General features: G+C 47.6%; 1 protein-coding gene across 1 annotated transcript in view; it reads right to left on the bottom strand.

Annotated features, from left to right (window-relative positions):
- The window catches only part of PIERCE1 (piercer of microtubule wall 1), a 106,503-nt gene that overhangs the window by 78,250 nt on the left and 10,857 nt on the right, over positions 1-17,396 (bottom strand). The window contains exon 2 of the mRNA XM_069609600.1: positions 15,681-15,759. Within this exon, the coding sequence (XP_069465701.1) occupies positions 15,681-15,759 (79 nt within the window). The remainder of the gene's footprint in view (positions 1-15,680; positions 15,760-17,396) is intronic.

Below are 17,396 nucleotides of genomic sequence, written 5' to 3'. Positions count from 1 at the left end.
CCCCGCCCCACACCATCCCCAAAACACCCTCCCTCTGCCCCACAACACCATCCCCACCACACCCTTGTGCCTAGCTACAAATGTGCAATCACTTGCGTGGCCCTTTTTCCCTTATTAGTGTCCCCAAGCAGCTTTGGGGCTAGAGTGCACCTGAGCGGTACCTAGCGGTGCTGGGCCACAAACCCTCTGTGGGGGTGACAGAGCTGGATTGCTCAGACTCTGGCCCCCAAATGTGTTGCATGTCCATCTATTCCTACTTTCTCTTCTTTACCTCCTGATGTAGCCGCTAGTAACCTCCATTCTACTTTGCTGTCTGTACTTGATTTTCTCTCTCCTCCTTGTTCTTTTACTCCCACTCGTAAAACTCCTCAGCCTTGGCTTACTTCTGATCTTATCTCCCTCCACTGCCGTCTGGGTAAAGCTGAGTGGCACTGGAGAAAATCTAGATCACGGTCTGATCTTGCTGCACTTTCATCTGTACACTCTTCTTTTCACTCTGCCTTACTTGCGGCAAAAAAATCGTACTTTTCAGATCTTACTGTTTCTCTTTCTCACCACCCTCGTCGTCTTATACAACTTCTTCACAGCATCCGGTCTCCTAAATCTCCTGACCTGTCCATCTTTAATTTCTATATTCCTCTGACTTTGCTAGTTAATTCACATCTAAAGTTGCTAATCTTCATTCTGCTTTTGCTTGTTCTCCCACTCCTCTTCCTCTAGTTTACCGTCATACTCTTTATCCTCATTCTCTCCTCTTACCGATTCTGATACTTCTGCCCTTCTTACCGGTGCTCATCCAGTGGCGTCTCCTTCTGATCCTCTTCCCTCTTCTCTTATTCCACATGTCTATCATCATCTTCTTCCTTATCTTATCTCACTCTTTAAGTATTCTCTTTCTAACTCATGTTTCCCTGATACCTTTAAGCATGCTTCCATTCTCCTGATTCTAAAAAAATGACTCTAGACCATGCTAATTCTCATCCAATTTCACTTCTTCCCTTTCTCTCTAAAATTCTTCAGCGGGCTGGGCAGTTGCTAGTTTCCTACATCTTAATTCTCTTCTACCAGCTCTCCAATCTGGATTCTGTCCTTCTCATTCTACTGAGACTGTTCTTTTGCATGCCTCTAACTCTCTTCTCACTGCTCGTCATTCTAAGCTCTCCTCTATACTTATTCTTCTCAATCTATCTGCAGCATTTGATACTGTTGATCACACTCATCTTATTTCCTCCCTTTCCTCTTTGGGTATTACTGGGTCTGTCTTTGAATGGTTCCGCACCTATCTTTCTCAGTGGTCCTATTCTGTAACTTGGGCTGGACACACCTCTTCCTCAGTTCCTCTTCTCTACGGTGTCCCTCAAGGTTCTGTACTTGGTCCTCTCCTTTTCTCTCTCCACTGCCCCATTCTCTGCTCTTATTTCTTCATTTCCTTTCATCTGTATGCAGATGATACACACATATTTCTCTCTCTTTCTTCCTTTGACTCTATTCTGCACTCCACTGTATGAACTTGCCTTTCTGCTGTCCAAACCTGGATGTCTTCTCATTTTGTACACCTCAATCCTTCTAAAACTGAGGTTCTGTTTTTTCCAGCTTTGTTTATTCGGTCTATTCCTCCTCCTCCGTCTCTCTTTTTTCCTCCTTCCTCTCTACCCTTTTCCTCTTCTGCACGCAATTTGGGGGTTATCTTTGATCCTTGGCTTTCCTATAAACTGCACATCTCTTCTATTTCTCGCTCCTGTCGCTATGCCCTTTTTAACATCCGTCGTGCTAGCCCCTATCTCTAATTCCATGTTACTAAACTTCTTCTGTTCTGCCTGATATTTTCTTGTATCAACTTCTGATCTTCTCTTCTTCTTGGCCTTCCTGCGTCTCATCTTCTTTCTCTCCGATCTGTTTATAATTCTTCGGTTTGTCTTCTCTTTACCTTTTCGGTCTTCTATCACATCTTCTTTGCTGTCTATTTCATGGTTTCCCTTTGAATCACGTCTTCTCTACCATTTTCTTTCTATTGATGGTTTTGGTGAATTTTGGTGGTGCAACTACCAAAATATAGCCAAAAAATGTCTACTGTAAATCAACTGTAAAGGGGAGTTCGGGAGCAGTGTATGGTGTTGGCATAGCAACATGACAACGCTTGGCGATGAAATGGCCAAAGCACCAGCTGGTCCTTAACCCTCTTTCCCATGTCTGCTGGCCTGCTGCTGTTGCCGGGGAGATGTGCGCTACCAAAATAAAAGCAAAATGAATGTATTTAACTGTATGCCCGTTTTTCATTTGTATGCTTTTTTTTGTTAAAATCCTGTCGGACTATGTTTAAGCGGCGGACTGATCTCTTTCTTTCCTGCTGCCGGTCTGCCCCTTTTCAGAAGAAATTAGCCTTTGGTCCTTGGTGTCGCGTCCTGAGGCAGAAGCCTGAGGCAGGGGAAGCCTGGGAAAGAGGGAGATAGGAATAGGGCAAGAGAGTGGGCAAGAGAGTCGGTTTTGGAAGCACTGGTTGGAGCGCTAGCTTTCCATCCCAGGCTCTCTCGTGTCCCCAATCTCCCCCACTAAACTCTGCCCCCCACCCCCACCCGTCTCTGCCACCAGCAGTTAGGGAGCGACAGGCGGAAGTGTGAAGGGTGTTGTTCACAGGCACTGTGAGGCTTGTGGGCGCTGCACACAGCAGCTCAGGTAGGTGTTGGGAGGGTGACTCAGTGCCCTGGCCCCAATATCAGACAGCAAGGCCTTTTGACAAAGCTGAGAGTTTGAGCCCTTGCTAGTGGTGCTCGAGTTGCAGGAAACAAGCTCCCCTTCCTCCTGTCTGAAAAGGCAGAGTGGGAATTAAGCGCCTAACGGGTCTGTAGTGCGAGACGATGCCTGCTTTGAGATGGCCTCCCTAGCCTAGCGGTGAAGGAGCAGGCCATGCTAACACCAAGGGCAGGGGTTTGAGCCCTTGCAGGGGTGGACAGCCACCTTTTGCTAAAATGTGCAAGAGAGTCTGCAATTCCTCTCAGAGGTGTTTTAGGGCCAGAGCATGCCTCTTTAACCCTTTGCTGCCCGTTGCCTCCAAAATGCAGCCTTCAGTGGTTGTGGAAATCTGCAGCCTATTGGCACGCTTGAAAACAGTACCTGTGGCGTTCCTGAAGTGTCCACGGTAGCAAGCCCCTGACCAATGGACCCCATCACCCCAGCCTCAATAAATGAACACAAATCCCGCTTTTCAGGGCCTTTCTAGATATTTATGGAAGATGAATGGCTTTGGAGGCAGCTCCAAAATGAAGAGTAGCATTATTTTTCAAACGACTATGCAATGTGGGTAAGGGGCAAGCACAGCACCTATCTGTTGTGGAAGGAGACATTGTCAACCACATGCAGCACTATCTACTGCACCCACCCTACCTGACCGACTCTACACCCACCCTCTCCCGCCCACTCTACCACCACTCTCTACCCCACCCACCCTAGCCCACTCTTTCTACCCCACCAAACCTCCAACCACCCACCCTACACCCACCCTCCCCCCTCTCTCTACCCCAACCCACTCTACCCCCACTTGCTCTACCCCAATACCCCTCTCTCTAAAACCTTACCCCCACTCTCTACCCACACCCTACCTCCCACTTTCTCTACACCCACCCTACCCCCGCACTATCTACCCCCACCCAACCACCGTACCCACAATCTCTCTATCCCCACCCACCCTACTCCCACTCTTTACCCTCCCACCCACTCTCTCTACCCCCACCCACCCTACCCCCACTCTCTCTACACCCACTCTCTCTTCCCTCAACCACCCAACCCCCACTCTCTACCCCCACTCCCTGTACCCCCACCCCACCAGCTACCCCCACACCCACCATACCCCCACTCTCTATACTCCCACACACCCACCCTCCCCCACTCTCTATACTCCCACACACCCACCCTCCCCCACTCTCTGTACCCCCACCCACCCTACCCCACTCTTTCTACTCCCACTCACCCACCCTACTCCCACTAACTCACCCTACTCCCACTCTCTACCCACCTCCTCCACTCTCTCCCCCACCCATCCTACCCCCACTCTCTCCGCCCTCCCACCCATCCAACCGCCACTCTCTACCCGGACCCACCCATCCTACCCCCACTCTTTACCCCAACCCACCCACCCTACACCCACTCTTTACCCCAACCATTCCCCCAATCTTTACCCCAATCATACTCCCACTCTTTACCCCAATCATAGCTCCACTCTTTACCCACTAACCATATCCCCACTCTTTCTACAGCCAACCACTCTCTCTACTCCCACCCACCCTACTCCTACCCTTTCTACCCCCACCAACCCAACCCCCACTCATCCACCTTACCCAACTCTCTCTACCCCCACCCACACTACCAACTCTTTATTTCCGCACCCACACTAACAGTTCTCTCTACCCCCACCCACCCTCACTACCACATACACATGTGGTACCCCCTCTCTCTATCTCTGCCCTCCTTATCCCCTCTACCACCCCACATTCTATCCCCTCTTTCCTTACTCAATACTGCCACCTCTCTCTTTACCCCCACCAACCACCCTACACCCTTTTCCCCCACCCAACCTCATCCTAGCTCCTCTATTCCCCACCCACCCATCTTACCGCTTCTTCCTCATACTTCCTCTCACACACTTGCTTTATTTTGTACCCTCTCACTCTCACCATTTAGCACTCATATTTCCTCTTGCTCATCATAATGACACTGTATCAATGGCTTTCTCCTTTGCTCTATTCCCCTTCTCATTCTATTGCACACCTACACCCCTTATTGCAGCCTCCTTTCAAACTTTGCACTCTCCCCCTTGCACCCTGGTGCTTATAAATGCAAAATGCAAAGAACAGCAATAAACGCCAAAACTATTGGCATTGACAATGCTTGTTTTTAAATATACTCACGGCTTGGCTCCTCCTTATCTTTGACCGCTAGTCTTGTTCTATTCTCCCTCTCGGACTCTCTGATCACATAATCTGTTTCTTCTCACTGTCCCCAAACCCCCTTTGCTTCTTCCCATTTCTGATCTTTTGCCCTCTTAGCCCCTAAACACTAGAATGTCCTCCCTCTCTCTATCTGCTCTTCGTTTCTTTGTATTTGTCGATCTAACCCGAAAGCTCATCTTCTCTCACTTCTTTCCACTTACTGAATTTCTGTTTCTCTCCCCCTCCTTCTGTTTTTAGTTGTTTTTTACATTATCGTGTCAATTGTACTGTTTTCTAATATTTTGTAATATCGCTTTTGGCGAAAGGCACGTTATAAATTCAAAAAATGAAATTAAATTAAATGGTCAACTGCATGGTGGCCTGCATAGCCCCGACAAAAGCTGAGATGCCTTCCGTTAATTCCAACATCCTCTCTCTCCGTAGAAAGTCAGGGTGGCATATGTTGTAGCCCCCTGATGTCAGTCATGCTCCATGGCCCTCACAATCCTGCATGTGCCTCCCTGGACACAGTCCCGGATGGCCTGGAGGTGGAGGACCTGCATGTTTGAAAGTGTTTACAGGTGAACCTGGCACTGTACCATCATGTCCAGCCTCCTCAACAGTGTCTCATCCTGTCTGGCATGGGAAATGGGTTGAGGGCTATGAGGAGCGCTGGGGCTGAAGCATGGTGACCCATGGGACCTGATTTCCGAGTCACCCACTGACACCCGACCAAGCGGCCCATGATGCTGGCTGTCCGGCTTGGGTGACATGAGGGTTTCATGGGCCTGTTGGGTAGTTGGACGCACCATTCCTTCTGCATGCCTGCCAGCAGCTTGCTCCCCCATCACGTCCTCATTGGCCAGCTGTTGGGGGGAAGTTGGAGGTGCCAGGGGTGGAGTCCCTGTGGCGGTGTCCCCATCACTGCCAGTGGGTGCTGTGCTGGCACTGGCAGTGGCAGGTGATGTGCTGCTGGACCCTGGTGACACATGCCATCCCTTTCGCCTGCCCCTCACATTGCTGGGCAGTGCAGGGGTGGTGGCTGATATTTTAGCCAAGGAGGCCCACCCATGGGATGTTTTCGAGCCTTCCCCCTCCAGCGCCTGACTCAGCTGTGACCCTATTAGGTGTAAAATGACATGCTGTCAGTCCTCATGCATACTTGTACGTTGGCTTGCTAGTCACACATGGTACATGGTGGAGAGACATCCCACACATGTGGACAGAAGGTTATGGTCGTTTGCAGGCTATTGCATATGACTACAGCAAGGTGGGTGCAGTGGCTGCTGAGTGTGTACACCTCATTGGCAGGTGCTTTTTGCCCCTTGTGCTGCAAAGGTGGCCTTTCCATACGGTTGGGCTGGGGGTCCACTTTGGGACTTGGCCTTTCTCAGCACATGCATACTGCTGTGCATGATTACTACACAGTTGCCCACCTACCCCTGCATGCAGTGATGCATTGGACCTGGCAGCGCACGGGGAACAATGATATTTTGCGCAATCCTCCCTGGCATTTCTGTGAGGCTGATGTGGTGCCCTGGGCGATTGTCTGGATCGCCCATGCCTGAACCCGGCTCTGCTTGGCTATACCTTGGGTGGCATTTCCTATGGCCATGTGGTGGCATCGTACCCAGTCCATTTGGCCCATCTGAGCCTAGGTGTTGGTCATTTTCTTAGTGCATTGCCAGGGGAGGGGGGGAGGGAGCAGGACAGTGTTGTGAGAGGAGGCTGAGCACCCTGACCTTCAGGTCATTTCATCTCTTTCTGCAGTCCCGTCCTTCCCATCCCGGGGGACTGTGCCGACAGCTGTCACCTGCTGGCTGATAGGACACCCAGATGGCTGCCTTACCCCCAATGTTTTGTGGTGGCAAGTGCATTATAGTTAGCCCACATGGCCAACAACCTCACCAGTGAGGACCTGTAGCTCTGCCTCACTGAATGTTGGTTTTCTGAGCCTGTGTTCAGGCACCTTGGCTTTGGATCTGTCCTGGGACACGATTCCTGTGTCCTGTTGCTGTGGATGGCTACAGGAAGTGGTGGATTCAGATTGGATTGAGTACTTCTTCAACTGATACAACTAAATGTCCTATACCGCACCTACATGACTCCGCAAAGGGTAGCCGCGTACAACAGAAATGCCAGGTCACTGTGCCCATGGTGTGGAGGCGATGAAGCAGACATGATACACATGTTTTGGGAGTGCAGGAAGGTGCGGGGCCTCTGGGCGAGCATAGAGAGCGCCTGCAGAGTGGCAGGTGTGGTGAGGTTTGAATGGTCGCCAAAGGAGTGCCTGCTCGGTACCTATCCCAGGGACAGCAAACATAAACATGTGTCGGCTGGGGGGCCACGATGCGTGCAATGGCACAGGGAATTTGAGAGGTGGGCGGAGGCGGAAACCAAAGTGTGGATGGATGGGGTCAACAGAACAGGCCCGGATGGCAATGACAAATGGGCTGCATGGAAAGCATTGGTGTGGGACATGTTCCACCCATCTGATGACAAACCCCCCCTGAAGGAGTTGCACACGGGGACATGTCTGCTGCATAAAGCGCGACCGTCCCAGCCAGGCCTAAATTATAAAGACCGCTGGTGACACCTGGAGAGCGGGGGTGTGGGTTGGACACCTGGCACCTGGGGGTCTACCCCGATGAACTATACAGCACATCGTAATCTTGTGTGGGAAATGTTTGTTAGTTGTTTAGAAGTTAAGTAAAATTGGGCATAAAAAAGTGATATGTACAGAAGAGGTAATACTGAGTTGCTTGGTTGTATTTAACAAAATGCCAATAAAAATAACTTAAAATAAATCATGTAGGTGCTCAGGGGACACATGGGCCTCATAATGAGTTCTGGGGGAAAATATGGTGCTGGTTCCTTCAAACAGAACTTTCATTACCGCCAATGTGTCTGGCGGAATTACTGCCATAGTATAAGCCTGTAGCTGAGCAACAATCATTCTGGTGGTAAAGAAAATCCCCACTGGAGGAATTACAAATGAAAAAAGTACTGAATGCCAAATCTGCCAATTTTTTTGACGATTTACTGTTACATCTATTTGTATTTGGAGGCATTACACAATTAAAACATTGGAGGAATTACTACTCAGTAATTCCTCCAGCAGAAACGGAAGATGACTGGCGGCCGTATTTATAAAAAGAATCTATTTTAAATCACCTGGTGCCATCCAAGAGAGAAGTACACAGTAAACACAGCGTGGACAAAACTAAATTCAATGTCTCCGAAATTAGGCGGAAGAAGCCAAAGTTCAGTGAAGCTGAATTCACAATATTAGCTTATGAGGATGACGCTCATTCGGGAGAGCAATTTGACGGCATAAATTGGAAAAGCACACAACAGAGGAAATCTGTCATCTGGACAGAGATGCATGACAAGGTGGTGACTGTTGGGACCATGTCATGGAGGGCATTATGAAGTGTTAGAATGAACTTAAGGCGAGGGTTGTCAGTCACCTGACACTCCACCACAAGGAAAGAGCTACCACTGGAGGAGGCACCATAGAGCCCCCGGAACTGACCCACTGGGAAGAGATGGTCAGCAGCATCCCCAATATGGCACGCCTGGAAGGTGTAGGCTAAGCCGACTGTGGAGCTGGCATCCAAGCTGATCCTGGTTAGTATAAGATTGCCCGTTTCCCACTGGTGACTTGTCAGGCTCCAGCTGTGCCACAACCACAGAGGGATCACTCCGCAGTAGCTCATTGATGCACCCGCACTGAGATGTGGCAAGACCTCACACAAATAGGGAATGCCATGGCATAGACATTGGTTTGGGGATGATGGTGGTGGGTGGACATGGGCGTTGGAGACGTAGGTGGTGGATAGGCATGGGTGTTGTGGCTGAGGGTGGCCCTGGGTTTTGGGAATCCGAGCTGTGGGTGACCATCAGTGTGTACCTGATGAAAAAAAAAGTTACCATTCCACATCTGCTACGCGGCTGCAGGTCCTTTGGATATTGCGTTGGTGAAGGTGTGTGCCTTAAATAAACTGTGGGTGCATTTGAATGCACCTGGTGCTTTATTTTAGTCACCTGGATGCAATGCATCCCGGACTAAACAGATTTTTGGGAGGAATTACCACTAGTGTTTGGCTGTATTTTGGTGGTATTTTATAATACTGTGTAATTAATGCACACAGGAGGAATTGCAACCTGTTTTTTTGTAGTGGTAATTCCTCCAGTGAAAACTAGCACTGGAGGAATTAGCACCAATTTTGTGTTGCTTTTAATTCAACTGTACGGTTACCATTACCATCTACTCATAATGAGGTTCACTGAGTTTCTAGGAATTAACTAGGGCATGACCGAAGGCCCCAGGAAAAGTGCACATTAGTCATGGCAGCAGGTCATGACCTGCAGGCAACATGGTTGTTTTGAGGTGCCGGTGGCCTATTGGGTATTTAGAACATTGGGCCCGGTGGGCAAAATGGGTGTCTTGGAAGGTAATGCACCGGACGAAGGAGCTGTGGGGCGTGCCTCCATTAGGGTTCTTGAAAGACTCTGGGGCATGGCTAAAGACCATGCAGTGGGCAGAGTGTCCATTGGGTATCGACATAAGCCATGACAAGTGGACACAAATGGTAGGTTGGAGGTTGCAGGGGCATGGTAGAAGGTGGGTAAGGTTACTCGAGAGGCCATTTACCTGTGAGCTCATTCGAGCTCTTAGAGGAGCTCACGCCTAGACTGAATGCCATGCAATGGGTGCAGTGTCCACTGGTTATGGCTACACGACATTCCCAGTGCACACAGCAAAGGTTTGGTGGCACCAGGGTCATGGTCTGACTGTGAGCCATTGCCAGTGGACACAATGGGTGAGTTGGAGGTGCCTAGGGCATCGCCTTAGGCCATTCCCCGGGTTAAATGCCCACAGGGCCATGGCCAGCAGGCAGTTTGGTTATGCTAGTATAGATCATTAAACAACACATCTTTGTTAAGTATTATTATGGTGAACGTACTGTAATAAAAAAATAGCAATTCATTAAAAACAACTTCCGTTGAACGGGTGTTACTGTTGCAGCACAGGAGGTAACGGGAGGGAGAGCCCAGCACAGGGACAGGACTATGGGCTAACAAAAGCTGAAAACAGGGAGGGGTCCTGCCTGTAAAAAATTATTTTCAATTGCAACTCATTCAGGTGCAGATTTAGTCAAACATATATGGCAAACTGGTAGTGTACTATTTTGCTACCACACCATGCGCTGCTGTGTATAATACAACTAGACACTCAGTATAGTTAAGGTTGGTCAGTTTTTCTTATTGCCAACAATATATATATATTTTTTGTGTATAAACATAAACGTGACCGACTGAGAATATTGTAAAAAAAAAGACAACAAGAGGTTGACAAATCACAGTGCAAGGTTTACCATGGTTCAAGGATTACAGAGTTACAGATAGTTACAATGTTATCTCAACAGGGAGAATTATTTAAACAAAAAAGAAGACAATTCCCAAAAGGCATTAATTCATGCAGATTGGACATACATTGTACAACATTGTAAATGCATACAAAGCAAAGTCACAGGTGTCGGAGTGAAAAAGGTGCGCACAGATTTACACCTCACTTTGAGAAACAAATGCTGTTAGGTAATGTCTGTGACGGACACTGGAGCTTTGTGCTTCCCCTTAACACCCGACACCCTACTTAACATTTAATCTACTTAACAATAATTAACTATGCACATATATTTACATACAACATAAACATACAAGGCACTATGTCACAATGAGCTGACTGCTGCAGTCACTCCTTTACAGCACCTTGAGGTCTGGCCTTGCAGTGCTGGCTCTGGGTGAGTGCGTGCAGGGCTGCTCCTGATGAAAAGCTGGGTGATGGCTGACAGCAGGCTGTGACCTGTTCCTTGATGACACGTAATGAGGACTCTTCATTCCTCAATGTGGTCCCCTTATGGCTCCTGGTTGGGCCCGTGGCCTGCTTCATTCTTTAGGACGGCCCCCTCCACCACATGACGCCACTGTTTTCCAGCACGCTCCATGCTCTCTCATTTGCATGTTAGGCATCCCCCTGCGCTAGTGGGGCTCTGCCCACACATCACTGCCGCACCCTGTGCCTTTCTTTAGCTTCAGGGGGGCCCTATGGGCTGGGGGGCCCACCTGACTTCACCGCCGCACCTGCGGCCATGTTGGGTTGGCCGGTGTCCTCATGACAACAGGGGATGCTGACATGCTCACCGCTGCACTCCTCAGCCTCACTGCTCTTCACGCCCACACCCTCTGCAATGCGTTGTGAGACCCAGGTGGCAGGCCACTTAACTTCACCCGGACTGCTCCGCTGGGTGGCCCGGCACTTTCTTCACCCGCTCAATGGAGCAGCCTGGGACTTCCCCACCTCCTTCTCCTCTTCACCCGGGTTGGCCTTCAAGGTCAACCCAGGACTTAAATCTTCACTGCTCCACCCTGTAGGGTGGAGCAGACTTTTAGCAGCTTCCTTTCTACACCTCCCAGACTGCTCCTGGCATACACAGCCTGGGGGGACTTCATTGAAGGGCCCACCTCACTGGCCATGAGGCAGGCCTTTGGGGGCACGGGCGAGCAGCCCAGTCTGGCGCGACCCCCAGACGCGTTCTGGGCTGGGCTGTTCTTTGTGGACCCAGGCAGCCGCTGACATGCTGCCTGTGCTACGTATGTCACTGGGCCCACCCATCTGGCTGCCAGGTGGGCCGACAGTGGCCGCGGACCTGGGGCAACCGAGCTGCCCTTGCCATATGCAGCTCTGCCCCCTTGATTAAGTCCCTGGGCGCTCCCCTGGTGCCGCCCTGTTCTACTTGATTTATTAATGACCTAGGGGGCCGCTCAAGGTAGTGACCAATCCCCCCCCCCCACCGGGTAAGTCTATTTGTCCACTCTTCTCCAACTGTCTTTTCTATCAAATACCTCTGGATTCTTATTTCTCTCCCCTGCACAACCCATTCTTGGGCAGGGGAGTTCTTTTCTGTTGTTCCTTTTTTTAACTCTCATTTGACCCAGCCCCTTGGTGAGCTGGATAGTTTCTCCCAAACACACACACACATACAGGACATATGAATAAAACACACAATAAACTTTTTAAATAAACCTTTATTGCCCTGGTGTCTGCGTCTTTCTTTCTAGGTATTCCCTCAGAGGACAAGCATGTAGCCGCACTAGCTGGGTCTCGTGGGGCCACGGGCTACATGTATACTGTTCTAACCTCACTCTTGGGCTGGCTCTCAGGGTAACAGCAGGCCGCTGTGTAGGCAGTGGTAGGATTATTTGTTATTGGTCCACAGTACTTCCTGTGCCTACTCAGGAGTTAGGCTCACATGGACAGAGGCTATATCTTATAGGACGGCTATCTTGGTTTCTATCACAATGCATGAGCTTCATCTCTTTGTTGGCTGCCAATTACTTTCCTCTTTGAATGGTTGGGTGAGTTTCTCTTTCTAGTTGCCTTTCCTAGGTTCCCCTCTTCATGAAACCTCCCCTGCAGGCAGGATGACTGTTCTAATGACACCCTTCTGTTATTGGTGATGCGTTGGTGTTGTCACAGATCGGAAGCTCTGGATCCAAGTCTGCGGATTTTGAGGTGGTCCGTGGACCCAGATTTGGGTCAGCTGACCCCCGGGATTCTAAAAATCAAACTCTTGACACCACATTTCCCATTTCTGACTTCCTAGCTCTTTATTCCTGCAGGAGTGGATGCTAGCCCACCAGACCGCTTAGACTTGCTCACCAAACATTTAATTAAAACAATTGCTGTGTAGACTCGCTCACCAAACATTTAATTAAAACAACTGCTGTGTAGGCAAGCCGGATGGGAAAGGGGAAGTGGATAAAATAACAAACTAAGGTCTCTCAGTGGCTCTTGTCTGCTTCTGGTTTCTTTCTGAAGAGCTATTAATATTCTGATCTAAAAATGAAAACAGGTTATAATTAATTATCTGACTACTAACCCTAAATACATTTCGTAATATCAAACCCACCATTTATGCCCAGTACCTGTTGGCCTTTGCCTGATCGCTGAAAAGCTTTTCTAGAAGTGTATAGCTGTAGTATCCACAATGTTTTCTCTTCAAAATGTTGGGATACTTTTTGTTTTCACTTCACTGTTCTTTCAATAGTTATTTTTACTTCGCCAGACTCACTACTAAGTCCTTTCTTTACAAAACTCTTTTGTAACAAAATAGGGTCTCACAGTTTGTATCTTTCCTTTAAAAGACAACAAATGCGAACGCAGGAAAAAGGCACGCCGGCTTGATGATGCAGTACTGACTCACCACTGAAACTCCGATGACCGCGAATGCTATGCCGCTCTGCCGCAACAGAAGGAACTGTGCATACTCTGTTGCCTTCTCCACAGGACCTGCCGTGCTCCGCCGCAACAAAAGGAAATACGCGTATGCTGATGGCTTCTCCAACAGGACCTGACTTCCTGGAAAGACGCGTGCCGTTGATCGCACAGCAAGGTCCTTTATTCTAAGGCTTCGCAATAATTTCGCTTGACGCATTGCTTGCCAGCATTTCACAAAATGAATAAAAAATGCAAACATGGGGCCTCATTACACGGTAGACGGTAAGGGTTTACCGGTACCGGTAAGGGCACAGGTACCGGTAAACCCTTACTGCCTTACTACGAGTTCCCTTTGCAGGACCCAACCTTAATGGCTGGTTTTACCAGCCGTTAGAGTAGGGTGCCGCAAAGGGACCTTGGTGCTAATTATGGTACCGCAATTTGCGGTACCGTAATTAGCGCCTTCCCCATTCCCATTGAGCCCTATGGGGGCCAAAATGGGAATGGGGAAGTGCCTTGGTGAATGGGGAATTACCGCCCCCGCTCACCTTGGAGTAGGGCAGTAATTCCGCCATCCAACAAGGCGGACACGGTAAAATACCGGCAGCAACCATGGCGCTAATAGCGCCATGGTTACCGCCTACCGTGTAATGAGGCCCATAGTCTGTTAGTGCTTGTTAACCTTACGTACAGTTAGTACATAAACTTAGCGATTGCATGCTGAAAACACTGTATTAAGCTTTCAAATATTCCAGCTTTAATTTTCTTATTTTGTTTATTTAATTACAGGAACTAAAACATCTTAACTACTAGTAAAACTTGCCAAATAATGATAAATTGCTAATATATTTACAGTTTCTAAAAGAGTAGAGATATCTTTCTACTTTACAGTCTTCAATTTTGAAAATAATTAGTTTACACAATTATCTGAACTTTTTCTAAAGATGTTCTTGGTTTTCTGCTGCCTCTGAATATAGTCTTTAGGGTTTATAGTCATTGCATCGAATTAAAAAGGGTTGAATGCCTTGCCATCGAAACAAATGCATCTAAAAAAAGCATAAAATGCATTTTATTCTTATTTTTTTAATGGGGGGGCCCCCCAACCCCCCTTTTTTAACCTTTAAAACCCGTTATAATTAAAATAAACCCATTACCTTAAAAAAATGCATTCAATGCTTTTTTTTAATGCATTTTTTTCGATGGCAAGGCATTCAACGCTTTTTAATTCAATGCAATGACTAGATACCGTCTTTAGTCTTCTTAGGCTGAATTTCTTGATGATCTCAATTTGCTGTGACCTGCTCTGGACTCTAGTTGAATGAAAGGCAGTTTGGAATTCTAAACAAGATTCCAAACTACCTCACAAAGAACATCAAGCCAATCAGTGCTGAGTGTCTCCTATTGCATCTTAAACTGGGAGCCCTGTAGCCTAAGAAGTATGCTAAGGAAAAGTCTGCTTGCAGAGTAACCCAATTCTCAAACAACACAAACAACAGACATCTCTTTCTCCTCCCATCAGCCTTTAGCATCCTAGTTCTTTTCTTAGCCAAAAAGCCATGAGTTAACCTCGCCGTTTAGCTGGCTCTGAGGATGTTTCTTAAAGTACCAGAGTCCCATTTCCATTGGAAAGAGAGTCTTTCCCTACTATGCCTTGTCTCCCCTTACAGTAGGAAAGGACTTGGAGTTCTTAGCAGGAGATGGGGGTCTGTGACTGTCTTTGCTGCTTATGAGAGTTAACTACCAAAAGGATTATTGGAGATGTAGTTTGCCCTTTACTTGGTACTTGCTAAGTTATGGAACCACCGTGCAGTGCCACGGAGGATCCCCTGTGTACTCCTTCAAGGGCCACAGTCATAAAGCGTTGGGGGGTCCGCAGCCCATCGGGCCACTGCAATGCTTGATCTCAGTGCCAAGCAAGGACACTTCATCACATGCCCAATATGATTTATCTTCAGTTTTATATCTCTGCAGTATCTTTTGAAATCTAGAGTGAAGGTTCACAAGGACTGAGCCGTATCAAATGAATGGTGTGAGGAGAGAAATCGGCACTACCTGTACTGAAGGTTTGCTTGGGCACAGCAACAGTTATTATCTATAAAAAAAATCCCACACAGCATTGATAGCTGCACCATTGGAAATCATGTCCAAATAAAGCTGGAAATGGAAATTAATAATAATAAACCTTCTATAATTAAATTCATAATTCTGAGATCCTTATTTCTTTATGAATGTACTAATGCCCTTAATACTGGTGGTTGACATTCTCTTAATCACCCCCAATACTGCAGGTAGCGCAACAGAAGCTCAGGAAGATAGGATCACACATTGTTTCCAAATGGGGAAATTAGAATTGTAGCTCAGACCTTCTGGTTCCTCCGCCAACAATTGAACCACCATATTGCATCCCCTCATTTAATGCCTGTGTTTCCACATCAAAGCGTAATTAAGCGACTGAATATGGAATAGCGACTTACTGGCATTTCATGGACTGTTGGTGGCCGGCTTCCATAGGTCTGGTTTGTCGTCTTGTACAGTGGATGAACTTGCTTTTTGCTGAAAGAGTTTAAGGAAATACACATTTTCAAATCAATGGTTGGAGACAAGTCTGATTAATATGATTTACCAGTGCACTGGAGCAAACCTACTTCGATGCAGTCCAGATTCTTTATATTCCCTATACAGTGGGCCTCACCACAAGTGAGCGTTATCCCGGCGGTAAATCCGCTCAATGCTATTAGCTTTACCGCAACTTGGTCCGGCCCGGTAAATTCCCATTTATTCTGGGTCCATTAAAACCAAAGGGGCATTTTTGATGCAATTAACACAGCGCTAATGCGCTGAAAATTGGTGGAAAGTCAGCAGATTTACCCCCAGCTCAGAGCTGGAGGTGAATCCCCAACTTTCCAAGCAACTCAAAGTTGGGCAGAGCGGTAATGCAGAGGTAATAGCATTACCGACAGGTTTTAACTGCACTACCCAACTTGTGATGAGGCCCAGTGTATTCATATAGTCCACAAGTTCTGCTTTGACACTTTGCAGTTCAAAACCAATAAAGAAATAGTAATTTTTAAAATTGCATATCTAGTGATACAATTTTGTTTTTCTTTAAGAAGGAATTTCTGTGTAAATTGGGTTCACGCTCAGTTACGATTTGAAAAGCAACATAACCAATTTAACAATGAAAAGCAATTTAGTACATACAAAGGCAACACTCTTTCTCTCTACTCCACCTAGGGCCAATCGTGTATGGGTCAGGGTGTCAGACTCTCCTTTTCTTGTCCTCAGCACTCATTCTGCACAAAGTCACTTCCTCATTCTGACATCTTCGTCAGTGGGCTCACCTTTAAAAGATCCACGCCGGATATCAGCAGGAGGGAATCCAACATGATTATTTGGTTAGTAGCCCCCACAATCAGTTAGGCACTCTTGAGTATATTGCAAGGCCATCAAACATTCACAACAAGGCTTAACGTTATATCACCGGCACTCTAGTAAATGGCTCCATGAAGGTCCTGCAGGCAAACAAGGGAAACTCTCAGCCCTTCTTTTGATTACAAAAGACTAAAAAGAATACATTCATCTCAACCACACACATCACCATTCACCCGTATCTTTTCAATTCCCCAAATGTTATACGAGTTAAGTCTGTATGATTTTGCCTCCCTGCCTTTTCCCACTCCTCCCCTTTCCTGGTGTTCTTGACCCAGTTTCCTTTTCACCCCACAGACCGTGATCTGGCTGCCACCCAGGGAAGGATAACAATCTGCCTCTACACAGACAAGGCTCAGAACTGTATGACCATTACAGCAGTGGTGTGACTAGTATACAATTCTAGTAACATAATTGGTGGATGGGTGGTGCCGAGCCACAATTCACCCATTATGATAAAGCCTCCTGACATAGGGAAAGCAAGTAGAGAGAAGAGCCCTCTCTTCCTGCTGGAACCCTGTGAACATGCCTTAAGGGGGATACCATGTTTCTGCCAGTGAGTCTCCCTCCCTCCCATGTTAGGATCAGGTAGCGGCTGCCTTTCCCTGTCCATGTGGGAAGAGACTTTACCCAGAGAGGGAGTGACAACATCGCAAGATTCATCAAGGCACATACTCTTCAAAGTACATACTCTACCTCTTTGTGTACATTTTGTATCAAATCTGTGCATTTGTTCTGAGCTTGTATAATATACATACTTT

Source organism: Ambystoma mexicanum, chromosome 8 (genome assembly GCF_040938575.1).
Source record: "Ambystoma mexicanum isolate Mex_15411 chromosome 8, UKY_AmexF1_1, whole genome shotgun sequence".
Classification (NCBI taxonomy): domain Eukaryota; kingdom Metazoa; phylum Chordata; class Amphibia; order Caudata; family Ambystomatidae; genus Ambystoma; species Ambystoma mexicanum.
Note: the sequence above shows the minus strand (reverse complement) of the source record. Positions and strands in the feature narration are given on the sequence as shown.